A 21,865-nucleotide genomic window follows, 5' to 3' on the forward strand; every position below is an offset into this window, starting at 1 on the left:
CTGTTGTCATTGGCACAGGTTCAAGGCACTACTGACATTATGTGTGATTGTAATGGAATGGCTGCCAACTAATGAGTCTATAGACATTTCGTTTGAGCATGCTTTGCTTTTAGATGTCTGATTAGGCAGTAATGCTTTCAATTATGCCTGCAAATTGTATTGGATACATTTACCTGATGCCCGTTGTTGCTTTGTAGTTCGGTTTTCTATTACATAAATGCAAGTTGAATGCTTTTCTTTAATTTATTGATGCTTTTCGGGTGTATTTTTAGGTACTTGGCACCTGAAGAGAGGAGTAGTGGCTTGTGCTGCTCAACACTGACTCCTCTGACTGTTCGGGGAGTGACACGTGTAGCTTCAAATGCAATTCTATCTAGTCTTCCTCAGTAGGTGGAGTGTAAACTGCAGTGCAACACCTTGATGGAGGAGCGCGTAAAGTGGAGAAAGGGCAGAGATTATTCTGAGTGGGAATGTAGGACACTCCACAGAATCAGGAGGAAGCCTCTCTATGAACTGTCAGGAGCAATATCCTTATATATTAATAGCGTGTGCTCCTAAGATGTCTTTTAACCCTGCCAGAATTAGGAGGCAAAAACCCAAGGTTGATACTAGCGCGTAGTCATTCTTTTGTCTAAGCACATAAAAACGTTGTGAAATGTTGCCTGTTAAAACTTCAGAGCACATTGAGTCAGCTCTCCTATCAAAATGCCTGCAGTTCTTCTGTACAAATTAGATGATTTAAGGATTGCATTTCAGTGTATAATACAAATTTACAAATACATTTATTTACTCTAAAATAAAAAATGAAAGATTTTTAGTTTGATCTAGTCCTGCAGGGCTGCAGGTTGCTTGTACCTCTATTTAGTGTCTGTAACCTATTCTCCACATTTTTTACATAAAAAAGTGTTGGTACCTAAATGTAGTATTGTATGACATGGGATTTATATATTTGTCCTAATTGTCTTTCTCAGTGAGGTTTTTTTTTCATGGAAGTCTTCAAGCCTTTATTTAGGATTTAACATCTAGAGAATGCTTTGAAGACTATAAACTCTCTAAAAGCACTGAGCGTGTAACTTCTTTCTTCATAATACCTCAACATTTTTTTTTTTTGTGGTTTTGTTTTAAGAGCATTTTGAACTTGGATATTGTAGACTTAGAACAGATACTTGTTTTATTATAAATCTACATTCAGTGTGCCCATGTTTTTTGTTATTTCAAATACAGTATGTACCTGTGATAGGTACATGGTGTGCCCTAAATATGTATGTATGTATTAAAAAGCCCCTTGTTTCTAGATCATCTGGCTTTTATATTAATGCAAAGCACAAAGGTTTACTGAATTTGAAATCCTAAGCATAATTAGAAAATGGTAGTATTGTGACTTAATGGAAGAGCAAGGTAACAGTGCAGCTATGCAAACTTACATAAGAAATCACAACTTCTGTGAAAGAGATTATGTATTGCCGAGTGGGGCAAAATTCTCTGGAGACGTTCTTTCTACATATGTACTCGCCTATTTGTTGTCCACAAGTGCTACTCATTTAGATATACTTAGGCTTACTCTTACTATTCAGCCCGTGAATTTTGAGTGCTGGAGTGTGGTGTTTGTGGAAATGTTTTCCTCTAGAAATACAGCCTAGTATTTTAAATTTATTCTGGCACCTTCATGAAGGTTAAATGATAGTACATTTATGCGTAGCTGATAAGAGGACATTTTGGCTGACAACCAGGGCATATATATACACACACATACACAGATATATGTGTGTATATATACATATTTTCTATGCATTCTAGTACTTAGGACAGGAAAAGAGTGGAACAACTTTTGATACTGTATAGGTTGGGAATATCATATCTACTCGTTTTATATGGAGTCTATCGTCTAATGAAGAGAGATATATATAGACAGAGACAGGCAACTGGTCTCTGGCGTGTAAGTGTGAAAGATGATCGTGCTGGTAGTAAATATGGCATAATATTTACTGTTCATGTGCTGTCTGCTCTCTGGTTTTCTGTTTGGAGGAAGAGGTGAATCCTGGAGAGGGATAATTTACTTTTGATTGGTTTGACAGGTGTGATGAAATGCAAATATTTTGATCAGATTAACACGGTGGCTGGAGTGCTACTGGAAGATGGCTGTGTCAAAAATAGATTGGAGTCAGGTTCAGATTCAAAGCAGTTGTTATGTGACATGGGAGTTTGAAAGGAAGCTTTCCCAACAAAAGCATACTGAAGTAATGAAGGCAAAACCAATTTGGTATTCAGCAATCTTGGGATGTAAAAGAACTGCAGCAAAGCAAAAATCAGGCTTTGTTGTCTTATCTGCATAGAAAACTTGCTGTTCTTTGCTAACAACTATGGTGCTTTTTGGGCATGGACTCTGAGTTTTCCATGATTTTCCATTATTAAATGGGAAGCAAAGGGGTAAAACTCTCAGCCATGGCTAGGCGGTCCTACTGATGAATGCAAGTCATATGTCTGTGGAGAAGAGTATTTCCACTACGCATGGGGTTTATTTTGGATTCTGAGAAATTTGTTATCCGATACAGTGCTCCAAAAGGGAACACATGACTATAGAAGCATGTCTGGAGGTCTCTGGAAAGCTTTCTGCATATGAATATGCCAAAAGGCAATGCATGAGCAATTTAGCTTTATATGCTTTTTAAGAAAATTGAGGGTCGTTTGATCTATTGGAGCATCAGCTTTATGATTTTGGTTTGGTGATTTTTATCATATTTAATTATTGGATTTTCCTCCTTCACCAAGACTTGATTTTTTAATTTTTTTTTTTAAAGGAACAATGTAGTTTATGTTATTTCTCCACCTCTTCTTCACCTAGGTGGTATTAAAAAAAAAATATGAGAAACACTGAGTTTTGGGAAGGAGAACTTAAATTTAATTAAATGAAAGCCTCGACTAATATTGATTTCACTTTACCTTTCCCAGACCTTCACACTTAATGCACCCTGATCAGTGTAGTGCATAGGTTAGCTAATAATGTAGATTTTGTATATATTGTAGTAGGGCTCTCAGCTGTGTAAGAAATTCATCAATAGAATGCTGCATTAAGCCGCAGATGCAGACCGGCTGCTGTCAGAAGGCGATTCCATTTTTAGTTTCATGGGAGGAATACACATACACCATTTGCAAAGTAGTGCCTAATTATGGTGAAGAAAAGTGAAAGTGGGCAGAGGGCGACAAACTGCTGCCAACAGTAGTTTGGCAGTTCCTTGGAGGGAAGTTGCTGCAGCTCCTTCCTGCACTTGGACAGGCAGAACTTCGGAGTTTGGCATTGCCTGTTACTCCTCCTGCCAGTGTTTTCCCTTGCCCACCTCTTTGCTGTTGTGTGTGTTTCTTTACCCCCCTGTGTGAGAAGCTGTCAACTGTGCAGCGCTGGGAGCGGGTTCATTATATGACAGCGTTTAGAGAAACCACTCCAGCAACATGTACGCGGCCGGTTAGAAGGTAGCCCTAGAACAGCAGCACTCACAGCTGCGCTTGAACGTACAAGGTGCGTGTTACGAGAGTCCATGAGAAATGGGAGTTTTTGGTTTGAGATAGGAATTCGTATCCTCCTTACTAATGAAAATATTTGTCTTTGGGTTCTGTTTGTGTTTGTATGATAGGCTATTTTAACTACCAATGTATTTTTAACTTTTACAGAATTGGAAGATGAGGAAGAGTCTGAGGGCCCTTTTTCTTCGCCTCCTGATAGTGTCTCAATAGCATCTGACCGGTATGATAAAGAGGATGAAGCACCCTCTGATGGTATGTGACACTGTTTACCTTAGAATGTACTAGATTTGCCAGTTTGCTACAAACTCATGTAATCGGATCCTTGTGATGCGAATGTTAGTGTTGGAGATCAGATAAACAGATAAGCCTCACAGCTGGACAGTTTTCTTACCTTTACAAGAACCTTTAAAGGAACTGAAGAGCTCTCTCTAGTGGTCCTAGAGCATAGTGAAGCTGTCTCAAATTTACATGGTTTTTTTTTAAACTCATGTTTTTTCATAACAAAGCATCTTCTGCAGATGCATATGTTTTTAAAGATAGATCAGTGGCTAAACCAGTGTGAATATTTGTAGTAACAAATTGTTTGTTAATTCAACATTATCAGATTCTTGCTTAATTTTATTGTGCTACTTAATGGCTTACTGTATTATTTATCTAATAAATAATGAAACAGTTTACGTGATTGATATTTTTCTGCAAACTCCATGCAGAATAGGTTCATAAAATATTAAATTAATTATTCCTACAATGTTTCCTTCCATTAAGACAGTCTTTTGTAGAATGTTTTCATTATATAAATTTTAAATTTGAGTTTGCATTAAAAAAAAAACCACTAGGATCCATAGCTGTTTTCCATGTTGTTTTATTTTGTATTCATTAAATTTAATGCTAAATGCGACTGTTCTGAAGACATGAACAATTGAATATTTCAACAGTTAACAAGCTTGCTTTAGCATAGTGTCCATATTTTTGAGATTCGTTTATTGTATACATAATATAAATACCTTCTATGGATAATATATGGCAATAAATTAAGTATATGTACAAATAAATTAACGATGTATATTAATTTGTGGCACTAGAAGTTAGATAGACTTACTAGTGAATGATGTTTTCTGACATGATATGATGATCAAACTGTGCAGCTCCATCTCGAAATACAATTGCTGAATGAAAATATGCTTCCTGCAACATAGCACTCCACATTTTATGTTATCCAGATTATTCCCTTTGGAAACATAAATTGCTTTTATGAGGTATAAAATTATGTCTATTGCAGAACAGGGATAAGTCAAGTACATGCATAAGTGATAAACCTTCTAACCACTGATTCAGAATAACGCAATTTTTTTTATATCCAGAACTCTGTAAAACGTATAACAATAATAATCACACTTTTTTTTTTTTTTAATATTGAGCTTGTTGCATTTTGGCAATGTGACCTATTAAAAAAGTAAAACCAAGCTTTTCTGCTTTCTGGTTGAAATGTAATTATCAGTCAAATTGAATATGGCTTTTAGAAAACCCAAGCTAATTTTCCAAACTACAGATGAATGCAACTTTCTATGTATTCATTTTTGCTTACAAACACAATCTTAACATTATTTCTAATTGTAACTTAATAACATGGTACTGATTGCATAAAGGGTATGTGACAAAATTGTGTGACTATTTAATAGGAGATATGATTACAGATTTGTTTCAAAACAGTTAATCAAGAAAAAAGTGATAATGTTCATAAACCTAGATAATGAATGGCTGAAGAATTCTGATGCAAGGGTATGTGAAATACCTACCGTATGAGTTTGTACAGATGGGTGATTAATTTTTAGCCTATTTTGGAAGTTATAATTATGAAAGTAGGCATAATAGCTGCCCAACACTATCTTGGCTAATTCGTTCCAGTTTAAGTAGAAATATAGTGAGTGCGATTCTGTTATGTTTAAGATGATTTTACCTCACTGGTCTTTCTATGTTTTATGATAAATTCTCTTTAATTATCTAGCGGGAGTGCAGCATGAGGAAATGTTGAGAAAAGGTGGTAGATTTTCATCTGTAAATACTTTCGTTTATTGGGGGAGTGTTTCTGTTTTCCTCTTTGAATGTCCAGGGTGTCATTCTAAGACCATTTTGATTTTAGTATATATAGTCCATCATTCAAGTCTAGCCACCTAGACTATGCATGAAAATGTATGTTGGGAGAATCTTATAGGAGGTGGATTGATCCTCGGAGGTGCCATTTGTTTCATTTCTCATAGGCATGAATGGGTTTGAAGCTTAATACTGTATTTTTGTTTTTTAGCAGTCTGTTAATGTTCAATATTTAAATCCTGCTCAGGAAGGTGGGTCTGTAACGTAGATGTTTTGATCTTACATCGTTACCAGTTTAGTTCAGCAGGACTCTGTGCAGGTGTAAAACCTCATTTGTGTAGGATCAAGGCTCTCACCATTAACAGAGGGACCTAACTGTAGGTAACCAAATTGAAGTGTTCTTTATTTATATTTGAGTCCATTCATATTTTTATGTAAAACCTTTTATATATATTTTTTGCTAAAAAAACCCCTAAAACAAAACAGCCATTTACCTTTATATGCTTGAGTTAGACTGCAAGGTTTGTGCAACTTCTGAAAGTGTCACTATTTGACTTTGCGGTGTTACTGTCAAAATATAATTTGTGAAGGCACCCACTTGGTAACAGATAAAGAATTAGTGTATTACGTGTACATTACAGTCATTGTAAAATCCCGGAGTTTTTGTGTGACCTTTGTCTAATGGTGTATTAATTACAAGAGAGATAATCCATTTAACAATAAGTATGGGATAACTAAATTAGCACAGGTCACCTAAAGGCCTTTTGTCAAATCTGATTGTTATGTTGTCCTTTTGACTTTTACCTTATGGTAGGCACTAACAAAGTATCTAAACTTTGATGGATTATAAACTCTAAACATGATATGTATTTTTCATAATGCTAATGTAATTTTCTAGGTACTGAAAAGGTCAAACCCCCACGTCTCTGTGTGCATTCTAAGTCTGTCTTTCCTTTTAATATTTCTTTTTCTGTGTTCCTCTGGTTCAAAAGTTCACTCAGTTCCCAAATGGCCACCTAATTTTCCAGTTATTCCCTCAAGCCATATGTGTTTTGGTTTCTTTATGGTTTATTAGGTACTGTAGGAAAGTAGCATAAGTTATATCATCTAATGAAATTCAAGCACACTTCAGTGATGCTTTGACTTGATTGCTGGCAGCAATTAAATCACAACGAAGGAGAATGATGCATAGGCTTACATGTCCAGACACCCTACAGAAATTGGAAGAGGGATAAAACACAACAAAACCCCCAAATAAAATAACAAACCCAAAAACAAGACAGACAAAACAAAACAGCACTGCCAGGCACTCCGTTCTTAACTTGATTTTTTTTTTTTTTTTTTTTTTATTGGCTAACAGGCTGATTGATAGCAAAATCATAACTTGCTGTATGCTAACAGGCAGAGTTCACTTGTAGGTTATTGTGAGCTGATAAAGGGTTAGATGGAGTTTTGATTTTCGCATTGGTCCTTGGTGCACCAGATTAATGGAATTTCAATGAGAGACTGGAGTAGTCACAGCTTTGTCAGAAAAACAGATGGAGATTCTATAGCCATGTCTGCTCATTAATACCAGTTGCCTGAAAGGTGTACTACTTCTTTATACAAAAGACTCAACATAATTGATTTTTGAGCGGGGTATTTTTTCACTTATTGATGACTAGGTTTCTTGCAACTTAAATGACAGGTTTTTGTATAGTACATTGTGTAACAATGTTGTGTCTTGGAAATTCTTACTCTCTTTCCATCTGTATTTTGAAGAATGTGGAAAATATATATGTCTTGATCAGTTAAAAAAACAAAGCATACCAAAATACTTAAAAATTGAAATAGTGAGACTTTCTTTAAAGTTGGTAACAAACTTCTTTTTGGTTGAGACATTAATGGGGAAAAAGTTACTGTTTTTCATTTAATTTTCAGGTTTCTTAGGATGGTATTAAATGTAGGTTCAATGCCATGCTGAAACTTTCCTATTTAACAGTGTAATCATCTTTTATGACCTCAAGGGATTTTTTTTAACAGTAAAATTTTTTGTTTTATGGTATGGTAACTTGATTCCATAGTAGGAAATGCCATTAGTATTAAAGGAACAAACTTTCTGACTTTGTAAGTACTGTGAGTGAACCAACCACTTCTGAAGAAGATATGTCTGTTTAGCTCTGCAGGGAGTTTGTGATTGGGTAATTAATGGATCTAAAAAGATCACAGTGAATGCTGTGATAAAATAATCTAGATCATCATCATTTCTGTGGAAGGTCTAGAAATGTTGCCTTGAGCATGTAAGGATGAAAGAAGTACTAAAAATGTGTCTGGGGACTTGTATGCTCTTCAAATTATCATATTTGGCTATAGCTTATGAATAAAATATGCTTTTTAGTAGAAAATTCTTAAATAGGGTGAGAATCTCATACTAAAAATTCCCCATAGTTGAAGTGGAGGAAGGTAGGGCCTAAGGAAGCAAAATAGGACATTTGGAGAACTTTGAGGAATCAGAATAAATGAAGGGGTTGTGCTTAAACTGTTTGTCATTAGAGTGCAGTCTTGAAAAGGAGCAGAATTTGTTGCTTCTTGCAACATGCTTTTCTTGGTATAATTTTTGGATGAAACAACAGGTTTTAGCACTTTGTTTTCATGCAGCTCCTCTGGAAAAGTTCTGTACAAGTCTTTGCAGGCTATTTTACACGATCTATAGTATTTCCTTTGCATGAACATCACATTTTGCATTTTGATTGATCAAGTGAGAATGAAAAATTGTGTGACTAAATTTTGCATGCTGCTTCTTTTGACATTTTAAGTCTCAAATACAAGTACTGATTAAGCTTCTTTTTTTTTTTTTTCCTTTTTTCTCTATTTGGTAGGCATAAAGATTTAAATACTGTCACTGAGGAAGGGTAGAGTTCAGCGTAAGACCTTATCTTTATGTACAATGCATATACAAGTATTTTCCCACTTTCTTCAACTACATTCCTACTGGGTTTATTTTTGAGGCACTATATTAAAGCAAAAACTGTTCCATCACTGAGCCAGTTAAGCAGTATTAGCAACTAAGTTAGCAAAGGTTGGAGAATGGAAAATGCAGCTAGGATTTTTCTGTCCTCTCTCCTTTTGCCCTTCCTATCTCCCCAGGTGTGTATTGGTTTACCACTATTTTAGTATCATAATCATGTACAGGGAGAGGATGTTTGGTTGTCTTGGGGATGACAGCATTGGAAGTTTACCTGAGTTATTCTAGGAGATTAGTTATTTCCTTTGCAGTACTGGCGAGAGTTCCAAACTAAGTGCATGACAGCCATTCAAAAAAGTGCGAAACTTCTTTATTTGTCTTGTTTTTCTCATAGGTAGATCTCTTTGAAGGCAGAAAAACATGTTTTTTCTTATTCCTTATATCTCTTTTAATATTCAGTCTTAATTAAAAAAGATCATATTGTGGGGAGGTAAAATCTAGGTTTACTGGGACACTTGATCTTTGGTGAGAAAAGGTGACTTCTACTTTATGCTGTTATTAAGAGCTGGCAGGAGGGTAATAGCATCAGTGCCATGGGAAATGGGTAGATACTGGACTTGGGCATGCCAGCTTTGTTTTGAGGGGATGCTAGTTCCTGTCAGAATTGTGATTGGGAAATAATGTAATTTATTATTTTGATATATGTAGGTAATTCTGTGTTTTCATCAATGGTTTAGTAGACTCTTGCTGTGTCTGAACAGATGTTGTATGGCAGAGGAAATGCTATGTATTGCAGTGTATTATGATTCTGCATTTCTGGGACATTTCTGGCTGAAAAGGTAATATGGCTGATCAGAAATGTTGCTTTCAGATTTCTAAGAAATTGTAATTAGCAACTCAATCTTAAGCAGGAAGACTGAAGTCTGGAATTTCTGATGTGGTATGCTGAGGCTGTCAGGGGAAGGATGCATCACTATGGAATTAGACTGAGACACTTATGGACAGTTTAGATGTCACCCAGAATACAATATTTTACAAGCTGATGGAACACAATGAAAAGTAAAACATACTAAAGAGGAACTTAAAATACGAAGTGTTTTTTTAAAATTCAGTTTGTGAGGATATTGGTACATGTGGGACCATGTATGCATAAATTCCCAGATCCAAATCTGTTTGTTTAACAAATGAGAAGAGGATGCTAACTTTGTTGAAATTGTCAAAAGCTGTAAAGAAGATCAACTCCTTGTTGGATAGGAGAGACCTTAAGAGTAAAGTCAATGTATCACCCTTAGCCTGCCTGAGACGTTTCTTGGCAGGCACCTGTCTCATCTTTCCTAAAAATCTCTAATGGGGCAACTTCAGTCTCCCTCAGGCAGCTTGCCCCAGTGCTGCACTGTACTTGCTAGTAGAGGATACATACCCTAAACTCTTTTTGTCAGTCTGTTGACGTTTGACTCTGGTCCATGAAGGACATGACGATGGTATATTTCCTTTTTTTCCACTTCTGTCATGAATATATTTGAAGACTGAGGGGAGTCTTTATAACTTTCCACAAGTAAGTACTGTTGAAACCTTATGAAAAGAACAAGCAACTGAACTGCTTGCTTGTTTGTTCGTTTGTAGGATCCATAGCAGTGAGTATAGCAGCAATGACTTATTTTGGAGAAGCAAGAAGTTTAAAAAAAAAAAAAGTGCCTGTGAAATATGCAAAGCTAATCTAATTAATTTTTATTTAAACCATTTGTACAGAACAGAAGGGATTAATTTCTGATAGGAAGCAGAAGTTTTAAGTGAAATTTTGGCCCTGTTAAAGTCAACAGTAAAGTTAAAAATGGCATCATGTAGGTTAACAGTGTACAAATTGATGATACTAAAACGTTTGAACTTCTAATTATCATGATGAAAAACTTCCTATTAAACAATAAACCCCTGTGTTCTTTTAACATTTACCTTTCTCCCATGGGAGAGATGACATGGTTTGTTGCTCATTTTATTTCATCTATGTTGCTTCAGTGACTGAGCAATAACAAAACAGCCATGTATGCTCCACCACTACACAGGACAATATCCACAATAAAAACCAAATAATGACCTGCCTAACCCATTTCTTTTTCATATTAGATCATAATTTTATTCACGATATCTAACAATATTATTATTAAAAAAAACCAGAAAGCTGAAGTGCAATAGATTTTTGTATTTACTTTATATTGCTTGTTGGCCTAATGTTTTTCTAGATCAGTTCTTGTACATCACAAATAGCTGAAATAAAAAGGAAGAGGGAAGGTTTTCCTTCAGCCTCTTTGATATGTGATAAGCTTTTCAAGTGTGTTTTGGAGGCTGTTAATTATGGATTTAGGACCTTATTAATGCTTTCCTCAGCTGAGTGAATTTCTACCTGCTGATTTCCCTGTAATTCCTCTTTCTTCCTGTCAGGCAGTAGTGGCAAGTCAGCTTCCATTCTGCTCCTTACTCCTTCCCTCCCAGAAACAGACAAATGCATCAAAAGTAGATGATAGCGCTCCTTCAGTGGCAGCTTGAGATGGGTACCCTTCTAGTACCTTTCCAGAGGTGAGCGAGTCCAACAGATTGTTGCTGCTTGGCATTCAAGGCAAGAGGCATCTTTTCCTTCCTGGTATCTACCAAGTACGACAGGAAAATGCGTCTGCCTTCAGCATATGCTATGCAATAGTCTCGAACATCTCAGGGGCGAACAAACTCTACAAAACCGTAATGGTTTGTTTTAGGCTAGATCAGAAATATGTAAAACAGTGCTCTGTGTGGTACTTCATGTTTTCCATGTCAAGGATGAGGCCTTAGAGTGCCTAGATATAGGAACCAACTGAAAAAAAAAAAAATAGCCTTTCAATAAAAGTAAATTAAAATTAAGTTTGGTGTAGGCTTTTCTTTCTCTAAATTGGCGATTAGGAATTTTTTGCCCATATTTAATTTATTGCATGCACTGAAGTGTGTATCAACACTAATGAACAGAAAAAGATTTTTCCCATATTTATGTTTTTGTGTTTTAAATGATTAGTACTTTTTGTAGAGGTGCAAAGTGTATCTGTAGAGCTTAAGCACGTACAAAAAGGGCCTGTTTTCTGTCAGGCGTCATGCAATCCAGGCATTAATTTAGTGGATTTGGGTTTGTTTCCTTTTAAATAAAAGGGAGGTTGCAGTGGATTAATATTTGTGAATTTTGAGATTAAATTTGAATGGAAGAGTAAAAACTTCAAATGGAAAAGTAAAAACTGTGTCATGAAAAGGTTTATTAAAGTGTTTTGCAAAGAAAAAAAAACATTATAGATTAAATCTTTATGATATCCACTATATGGGCAAGGTCATTGCCCTTCTCACGAAGATGCTGCAGGTATTGTTCACTGCTTAAAAATTTGCAGCAGGAACCATACTTCCTTTGGACATCTGTCACTAGACGGTATTAGTTTGGTTCATAGTTTCCTCAGTAATCGTTCATAGATGTTTACTTGGATTACTTACAGGAGTAGGACTTAAGAGTAGAGTAGCGGACTAAAAATGCTGAATGCCATCTTTTCTCCAAACTATATTATTACTACAGTTTCTTAACTAATACTAGTCAGAACCTATTCACCACTAGCTATCACAATAATGAAAGGTAGTATCCCATGAGGATCTTAGCCTTGTCTTCTCTACTGCTGGTAGTCAGAAATAGTTTTGTGCCCATTTTGGGCAAGGAACTATGGATGATCCTATATTACAAAATGGAGGAAAATCTCTTCTGGTCTAAACAAGGTTTTCCTGGCCTTCTTCTGAATATTTACTCTGTCTGCCTGAACACACATTCCTTAATGGAAAGTAGATCACAGCCTGATAATAACTTTCCAGGAATAGCCTAGTCTTCATATAAAACATCTTTTTGCTTGTTCCTCAGCGGTTAAATTTTGTATTTCTGTATATGGACATGGGTGATGTATAAATACTCACAATGCATATTTAAAGATGCAGTTAGTTTATTATGTGCTTCACATATCTGCACTTGTGCATCGCCGCTTCGCATTGAAGAGGTAAGGGGAAAGGATTAGTGTCGAAAGAATGTGAATGGGGGCAGAAGGATGTTTGGACTGTGTACATGGCTGTGCTATAAGATGAAAATGGGATGGAGACAAGTGAAGTGAAGGTGGTCCAAATCTTTTTGGTAGGTAACAGATGAATTGTTCTTTTGCAAGCATGGATGCAGGAAACGGGCCTTATTATTACAGGTGCCTGGAAAAGAAGTTAAACGAAGTGTTGTCATTGACTTCCAATTAAAAAATAAAAAAGAGCCTTGCCTATTTTCAGATGGAGAGTCTAACACATTCTTATAATTCTGTTTTGTGTTAGTAATTTGAGTATGTATGCATATGAAAGTGGTGGGGGAAAAGTTTGTCTTTTTGATTTCCAGAACAGCTTTCCTTATATGAAAGTAGGAGTGGACTAATTTTTCTCCCTTTACCAGCTTCTTCAGAAGCTAGCTTTAATACTGTATTTTAATAGAAAAATAATTGATGAGACTACCACAAACTTTTTAAATCAAAGCTTTTTGGAATATTTTAGCAAAATGGTTATTCTGTAATTGTGTGTGTAAAATAACTGCACATTAAGAGTTGCAAATACACAAAAGAATGTAGTCATAACACTGAGAAGTGCAGAGATTTTTTTTTTCCTGTAATTTGTATAGATAACGTTTGGAATTTTAGGTTGAAAATAAACCCTGCAAAATAAAAACTTTTTTTTTACTTGTTAACCACAACATATCTGCACATTTCAGTCAGAAATATGGACTATATGATGCAGTTGATAGAGGTGCATTTAAGTACGTATTGCTTTTTTAATATATGGCATACCTTTTTTTTCTGTCTCAGATCACTGGAATCTTCCGGTGCTCTCACTCATTTGAGCAATATTTAGAATGTAGTATAAAAATAATGTGAAACCGCCATAGTGAGCTGGTGATAATTGATTTACTCCATCACACTGAAATACCTCTTGTTTTCCTCTTCCTCCTCCCTTGGGCAATAATCATGGGATCAAGCTGCCAGTCCGTAGATATAATTTTTCCAGCAGTGCCATCTGGCTCCTTGGCACTGGAAGTTGTATTGGCTTCTTTGCTGTTTCCAGTGATTTTTGTCAAATGTTAGTCCGTTGATGAGATGTCTTTTCCTAGTGGGTGCTGATTTCCACCCCCCCACCCCCCCAAGTGAATACTGGTTTTTTTAATTGGTGTTGTAAGTGACCGCTTATATTGTGTGGGTTGGGTTTTTTTTTTTTGTTTGTTTGGTTTTTTTTAATGGAATTTAGGACTTAATATGGGATCTCTTTGAGGAAAAATTAGGATTTATGTATCAATTGGCTTCCTCCACCCATGTTTAAAATACAGTTTCCCAGGATTTTTGTACTTACTGAATAGTACTGGCAGCATGTCCTCTCACAGATTTTTATAGATCTTCCATGTTAATGTAGAATTTTCTCCTTTTTATTTTTGGGAACTTTCACTTTTTAAAGAAATGATGGATAGACAATAAGAATTTGTAGGGTCTGTGTAACAGATGTAACAAGCTTTATGTTTTGGAATAACTAGCCAACTGAGCTATCTTTTTTATCACAGAACTGCAGTTTTATTTTTGCTGTCAACTTTTCTTAAAAAAAAAAAAAAGATAGAAATGATGGCTCAGTAGTGCAAACACATCTGAGTTACTTTATTCCGTTCAAGCCTTAGATGCATTTCACTGCCATACAAGATATAATGACAGTATTGATAAAGAGTTAGAAAAGAATGCTCTGTAAATAATATTTTAATGGGGATGGGAGGAGGTTGGAGAATCCTCTTGATCTAAACTATTTTTGTAATTATTATTGTTCTTATTAATTTCTTAATTTTTTTTTTTATTTTTTATTTCCTCTACTGGTCAGAAACAATCATTTAGGGGGAAAAAAAAAGCCTGAGGAGCCAAGAATCCCAACAAAATACGAAGAACAGAGTTTCAGATAACACATTTTTATTCTGCTTTAAAAAAAAATTGCTTTGAATATTTTGGGTGAATAAAAAAAAAAATAATCCAAAGCCCTTTCTATTATTATGTAAGTGAACACCTATTAATCAGGACAAGGCTAACTAATTTAAATCCTTTATATATTTTCTTTTTAATTTTTATTTTAACCACCATTTTCAAGTGCTGTCTTAGATGAATGAATTATACTCATCCCTGGGTGTAAATCTAAACTTTCTTTTGTGTTGAAGGTATTTTCTTAAAGTTGTTCAAGGTAACCTTGTGAACTCTCAAACATGAACAATTGTGTTTAGTTGGCCTATTGGAATATTTTTATATTATTATCCCTAAAAGTAGAAAATAATAATCACTATTTATTTATCATAGTCTTAGTATTACCCTAGTGTAATGCTTTTGTTAATAAAATACTATTAAACTGGTATTTAAATCAGTATTATTGTGCTTTCCCAGCACTGGAGAGATTGTCCAGTACTGGAAATGATAGGACTAAAAATCTTACATGGGGCAAGGAGGGCCTTGGTGAGTTTTTTGTAGCAGTTGGTTTGAATTAAATTTCAAGGATCTCTTGGTGTCTCTTTATAGTAGTCTTTTAAAGATGACGACGACAGACAGGGTTGTCTGAATGTGGATCTCCTTATCAGTAACTTGACTCTGATACAAAGTGGGTATTTTTAACAGGAGTTCAGTTGCAAGAATCTATAGAAAGGGCTATAATATCAAATTATGGCAAGCATAGCTAAATATGCATGATCTATTGTTAATAGTAAAAGTGTAAGTCTTTAGCTTCACAGAATATATTCTCTCATGAAAGATTTTTAGGGCGTAGGTATGTCATGATTTTCTAAAATAGCATCAAATCTTCTTTTTGTTCGTAACTAAATGTGAAGATAAAATGTTGCCGCTAATCAATTGTCTGGGATGCCACCTCATTAAGATTTACAAGATCATCAAAAATGCCCAGAATTGTTTGTTGGCTATATCCTAACTCAAATATATAAGGGGGATACCACAGCATTTTTCTTTAGAATCACAGGGAGTTCAGTGACCTTTTGTGGCAAATTATGTAGAAAGAAAATATTTATATTCATTTAAAATAACCTCCATGAAGAAATAGTCTCATTACCCTGTTTGATCAATTCCTTGCAGCCTGAGCTGTAGCATGCTGCTATTGCCATTGGTTGATGGAATACACTGAGAAGTGGCTAATGGTGATGGTGCTCATCAGGACAGGGTTCAGCCAGCGGTCAGCAACAAATAATTCAAGACTGTTTCTAAGTTTGTGGCTGGTGGAATTTGCTTCTTGCCCCAAGCCAGCAGCATTGCTGAGCTGGGCTATTTGATTAGAAGAGGAGCATATTTGCTTCTTAGCAACTGCACATTTGCACAACACACAGACCTATACTGCCTCCAAAGGTTTGCCTTTTGTGATGGTGGAATAATACTTTTCTGTTGATTGACAGACAAAAGAGATCTTTGCAATGCAGAGGAGTTTACAACCAATTTTTCCTTTGTCTCTTGTAAACTTATCGGAGGTGCTTCTTAATTTAGCATTGCCTGATGCAGATTTGTATATGCAGCAAGACTGGCCATGATTTGAACTCCTACATTAAGCTATTACTGCTATGCGTATTTAAAGGACAGATGCACACTTACGCTTAATCATTGGTGTGTGCAGCTTTTTCCCCAGCAGGTCTACTTAATGGAAATTATTTTCTACTGTATTTTGAAATAAATTTTAATACGTATATTGCTATCTCCCATGCAAGAGTGATACTCCTTTTATAGAAGATAATGATAAAGTGCAAGCTGTTCTATTCTTAGTGCTTTTTTTAATATATTAACAGAAGTGCAGCACTGATCACAATTCTAATAGTGCATGTGTAATTTTCGATGTTACATTTCCCACAGGAAGTGAGTCTACAGAAGAAAATGTGTCTAGTCAGTAGAAGGCAAAGGTATTTATAACACTGGTAATCCTTGAAAAAAGACAATTTAGGAAAAAGAAAGCCTGAGATTTACAGTCCTAGGAGGCCAGGGCAAGAAAAAAGCAAACTTTTTTTTTTTTTATGGTTTTACAGCTCTTTTCACTCCTGGCCTGTATTTTATTGGGGAAGTTTCCATACTGCCATAGTGGAGCAATAAATCGCTGATGTGGTTACTGAAATGTTGCATGAAATAGTAGGTACAGTTAGTGTTAAAGTGGATTTTTGATGCAGATATCTGCTTGCATATTTTTCTAAATAAAAGATATCTTTTAGCTTTCATAACTAAAAACAGTGAGTACCTTTCTCACTGGATTTTATAGTCTGTTAAAACTGTGTCTTACACAATAAAAGGACTGTGGGCCGTATTAGCATGGCTAATGTAAGCATCCAGGAGTTTACATACTAATAACCATTTCAGTGGCAATTCAGAGCCAAAAGAGGAGCGGAAGAAAGCTCTGTGATATGGTGACGCAATAATAAGCCCCAGATGTCCCTCTAAGTCAGCATTAAACCTACCAAAGTTTTAAATCCTTTTTCATGTAGGAATTATTTTTTAGTCAGATGAACAATTTTAAATAAATAATAATCCAAAATTTAGACTTTTTAGAGAATTTTGGAGATGGTGAGGGAGTGAGACAAAATGAAAGCAATGAGGGGGGATCAGTGGCTGTTCTGGGGAACAGGTATTTGGGGTGTGCATACTGCTGAGCAGCCAGCAAGGTGTAGAAATGGGTGCAGCTGTCGTTTTGGAGACCCTGGAAGTGCTGATTGGTGACCGACTTAATTCTCTTCTTTGTTAAATTTCATGTGTGTATATATAAATTTTTAGAAGGGTGTTTTAATGTACTGGTAGGATTTCACAGTCGGTAGGGAGAGGTGTTAGCTTTGGCTTAATTTCTGAGACATTCAGAGTTGTGATAGTGTGATAAGGTGGCTGCTTGTTATGCTGCTGAATTGCCAAAGAAATGCTTATGCCTGGTTGACTTACTTTTGTACCTCGATCCCTGTTAAGGTGTTACCTGTGTTCTACACAGATTTTATACTTCTTTCAGTAATATACGCACAATGAATTAGTGTTGGGGTGTGTGTGTGTTTGTTTGATAGCAGAGAGCCTTTTGCAAGCACTAGGCTTTTTTGAACAAAGTAACTAAAATATGTAGTAATTGCCACATTGCTACTGTCAAAATGCAACTATATCCAGGGTAAAATGCAGTAGCTTTTACAATGGCACTATAAACAATACCCAGCAATTTAAGAGCAGGATATGAGGAATATCTCACCTAATTGAAATGACAAGGGAGATTTTGCATAGGTAGATGCAATTATTCATATTGGAGGTGGTCCAGAACGCTGGGGTTATTCCCCTCATCTTGCTAATTAGGCTTTCAGTTTCATTAACAGTCATTGAGATATTGGGTGACTGACTTGTGTATGAACATAACCATAATACATACAAAGACTATTTTATTTATTTTTTATTATTCTTTAGAAGCATCTCTTGGATTATGTTAAGAAGTCTGTATAAAATTATTATGGATCATTTTTGGTTGTATAGCTCAAGATAGGTAGAAATAAAGGGATGTTTTAAGATGTGCAGAACACCAAATGTATGAAGACTGAAGGCAGCATGGCTATGCCTATTTTTGGGTAGACTGTGTGCCACTACTAAGCCACTACCATGTTTACATTAGTGGCATTTTATTTTCCTTTTCCAAGATAGAATTTACAAGCATTTCTACCTTTACAAATGCGTATGTTGAGAAGGGCAATTAATCCAGCTTTGTTGTGCTCTCAGGATGTTTTCAACCTGGGGTAAATTTAACTTTGAACAGGTCTGAGGAATCTACAGTTCTTGTTGTCTTTAAGCCCTAATTTAGGAAATATAACTTAATGCGTACGGCATCTTTAAATTCCCTTGCCACTCTAATGCACTGTCATTGGATTTTTTTTTTTTTTTTTCCCCTCCCCATGTTAATTGCCTTTGTCCTTCGGAAACAGACGTTTTGAGGGAGTTTTTGTTTGGTTTTGTTTTCCTTTTTAGGGAATAATAATGAGGTGCAGTGATTCATACCATACTATGTTGGTACCCAATAGCTGCTTGCTATGTTTTCAAAGGGCCTTGAGTGTCTGAACCTTAATTAAATCTCTAGGCCAGTCTTTTTTCAACTGACTTCTCCTTTTCCAAGTTCTATGATTAGTGTCTTCTCAGGAATGTCAGGTAGAGAAATTTTTCACTGTATCTGCAGTCAGTGATGATTCAGGTCTTAAATTAAAAATAGCCTTCAATGAAGAACATCACAAATAGAAACCAAGAAGATGAAAATATTGTACAAAAAGCAAATCTTCTGAGTCAAAATGTTTAAAAACCCGAAAATCATGTGTGTGAAACTGAACAAGCTATAACAATGATAATCACCTTAAAACTGAGAAATAAATTGAGTCGTTCAGAACTGGAGTGGTTTAGGTTGTTGTTTGGGTTCCTCCTGCCTTTTAACAATTAAATCAGAACAATGCTATTCTAAGGTAACATTATAATAAAGAAGAGTGTGATTACAACATAACTAGTTATTCTGGTTCCCACTGCTGTATAGATGAGGCCATAATTTGTCCTTTTGGTTTGATACTTACATTGATGATCCTACTGTAGTTCTTCAGGGATCCTTTGGGACTGAGACTCAGCTGTCTAGCTCTGATGGCTTTTTCATGTTAGTTCCTTCATCTGTAAGATTGTTCTAAGTAATATACCAGTGATTTTGAACAAGGTTATCTTTGTGTGTTGTATTTCCCTTCCATACCAAGTAACTTCTTTTGCCAGTACGTTTTATTGGCTAATACATATACTATTGAAAAAATGATGTTCGTGAAATAAGAACAAATAGAACAGAAATGGGCTTTGGTAGTGATATAAAGACACATGAAGATATAAAGAATGCATGAAGAAGTTGATCCTGGAGTCTTGTCCTTTAGTACTTCTATGTCACTGACTGGCTTCCATGTAGTGTTCTCTAGCACAATTTTGTCAAGTGTTTTTCAAGAATTTGTTGTCAGAGTATATTATTTTTAGAGGATCACAAGTTTATGCGAGGAAATCTGACAGTGCATTAGCATAACTGTTGTAGATGCAAATACTTTTGTGGGAACCAATATAAAAAGGAACCTTTATAATGATTAGATTTTTATTTTGATACAGTTTTGTTGCTAGTCATAGATTTGTTGGCTGCTTAAGGGAGTTCAGTTTACGTACAAACTGAACCTGTGATTTAGCTTTTGGGGTGAAAAAATGAAAAAGCTATGAAAACTGGCTAAGTGCCAATAAATGTGTGTAATGTATTTTTCATGTGTCATCTTATTTTCATTGGATCAAGGCAGTTTTAGAATCCTCCACTGTATGGATGTGCCCTTAATTTGAATAAGTCATGTGTCAGAGAACCTAATCGGGATAAAAACAAAAAGTGGGAGAAAAGGTTTGGAAACATACATGCAAATATACTAGTGGAGGACCTAGGTTGTACAGAAGGTGTGTAGCAGGGACTGGAATTAAATCTATCATGTCAGTTGAAGTCCATAGAAATCTCTTCCTCCTTTACTAGAAATGAAACTGTCAACTAAGAAAAAGCCCAAGTGGTTAGGCATACAGAAGTATTATTCTGTGCATTGCCACTTACTTATTATTATTTCCATATTATTATATTCAGGCTTTAATAGTCAGCATTCTTTTGTTGTGTTACTTGTTCACCACTGCAGGATACCCACATTCTTTATGTGGGGAAAGAGGTAGAGTGACAAAAGCTCAGTTAAGTCCTTAAACTAAACCTACTTAATTTTTCCAGTTGATATTTTGTTTTTTGAGTGACAGTGAGAGTTGAAAAAGTGAGTGTTCAAACTGAGGGAAAATTTTGGCTTTGATATTGGTGTATGTCCTGAACTACCACCATTTTCAATGAGCTATTCCTGTGTGTTAGATAACAGCATTTGTACCTGACCTGATTTTATATTTAAAAAGGAGAGGAGGAGAAGGCAACATTATTAGGATCAAAAGTTGTTTTTCTTGGAAAATCATTTCATTTAGATAATCAGAGTCATCTTACTGTTTACCTTAAGGATCCTCTTTCACGGTCTTTTCCTCCCTTTTTCTCTGTCAATCTGATGTATGCTGTAGCAGTCACAGAAGAAAGTATGCAGTTTTCTGTGAAATGCATGAATCAGTACATATGTGACATCCCAGTCTTATACATGCTGTAACCTTCCCTCCACCCCTTCTCTCTCCCTCCCTCCAACTGCTTACATTACTTTGAAAAAGTGTGTGTGCGGCGGGGGAGAATCAGTAAAGTGGCACAGCAGGCCCAAAAATGAAATGTTTTTCCCTGTAAATTTTTTTTTTTTAAAAACGTAATGAAACCAACATCATTTCACAGCCTTTCTAGAAAGAGGTGAATACTGCTTCTCTGTTATGAAGAAGAGCAGTGGAGGTAAAGTAGCTCCGACTTGTCCAAGATTGCAAAAGGAATGTGGTTAAGAGCCAGGACTAGTTCTACGTTTTCTAGCTCCTGCTTACATGGTAAGATCTCTCCGTTATGTCTCACACATTCCAGCTTTCTGAAGTTTTTGACAATTGAAATGGATATTAAAGGGACATAGGGTAAACTTTTTTTTTTCTGTCCTCAGAACCACATCATTTATTAACAGATGTCATCCTAACGTGTATACAACTTCCATGGCTTTGAGTGTTATTGTAAATGGTAAAAAGACTCTTTGGTTGGGCTTAAACTGATGATGCCTTCTGAAGTACAAGAGGTGTTTGTAGTTTTGTATAATGTCTTAGTTTTAATAACATTATTTTAATATGAAAATGTTGATGTTCCTTTAACTGTTTAAAAAATAGCATATTCTGCTCTGATTTTTCAGTATCAGAAAAATCATTTAGATAATACAAGGTATAGGACCCCAACCCCCCAACCCCCCCCCCCCGGAGTTATAGCAGTGCATTAAACTGACACTGAAACTGTGAGTTTTCCCTTACTGGTTCATTTGAGGGCGTTGCTTTTTTTTCTTTTATGAAAAAGGTGGTGGTGCAATTTAAAGGCTGCTATATAGACCATACTGAAAGCAGTGAAGTATGTTCTGGAGGCAATAGTATAATGCTTTCTATCTGAAAGATCACAGCTAACTTACGTAAACTGGTGGAAAAGTTTATGAAAGTTACTCTTCAACTTAAAAGTGATTGAAGTGATTTGGCTTCACTTTAAAAACAGCAGCCTAAAACTGAGCTGCCTGAGTATTATCATTACTCCAAAGCAGCA

General features: G+C 35.7%; 1 protein-coding gene across 2 annotated transcripts in view; it reads left to right on the plus strand.

Moving 5' to 3' along the window:
• Window positions 1-21,865, plus strand: part of SKAP2 (src kinase associated phosphoprotein 2) — a 123,092-nt gene that overhangs the window by 20,472 nt on the left and 80,755 nt on the right. For both annotated transcript variants that reach the window (XM_050891877.1, XM_050891878.1), the window contains exon 4: window positions 3,667-3,771. In XM_050891877.1, the coding sequence (XP_050747834.1) occupies window positions 3,667-3,771 (105 nt within the window). The remainder of the gene's footprint in view (window positions 1-3,666; window positions 3,772-21,865) is intronic.

Source organism: Gymnogyps californianus, chromosome 2, assembly GCF_018139145.2.
Source record: "Gymnogyps californianus isolate 813 chromosome 2, ASM1813914v2, whole genome shotgun sequence".
NCBI classification, from domain to species: Eukaryota; Metazoa; Chordata; class Aves; order Accipitriformes; family Cathartidae; genus Gymnogyps; species Gymnogyps californianus.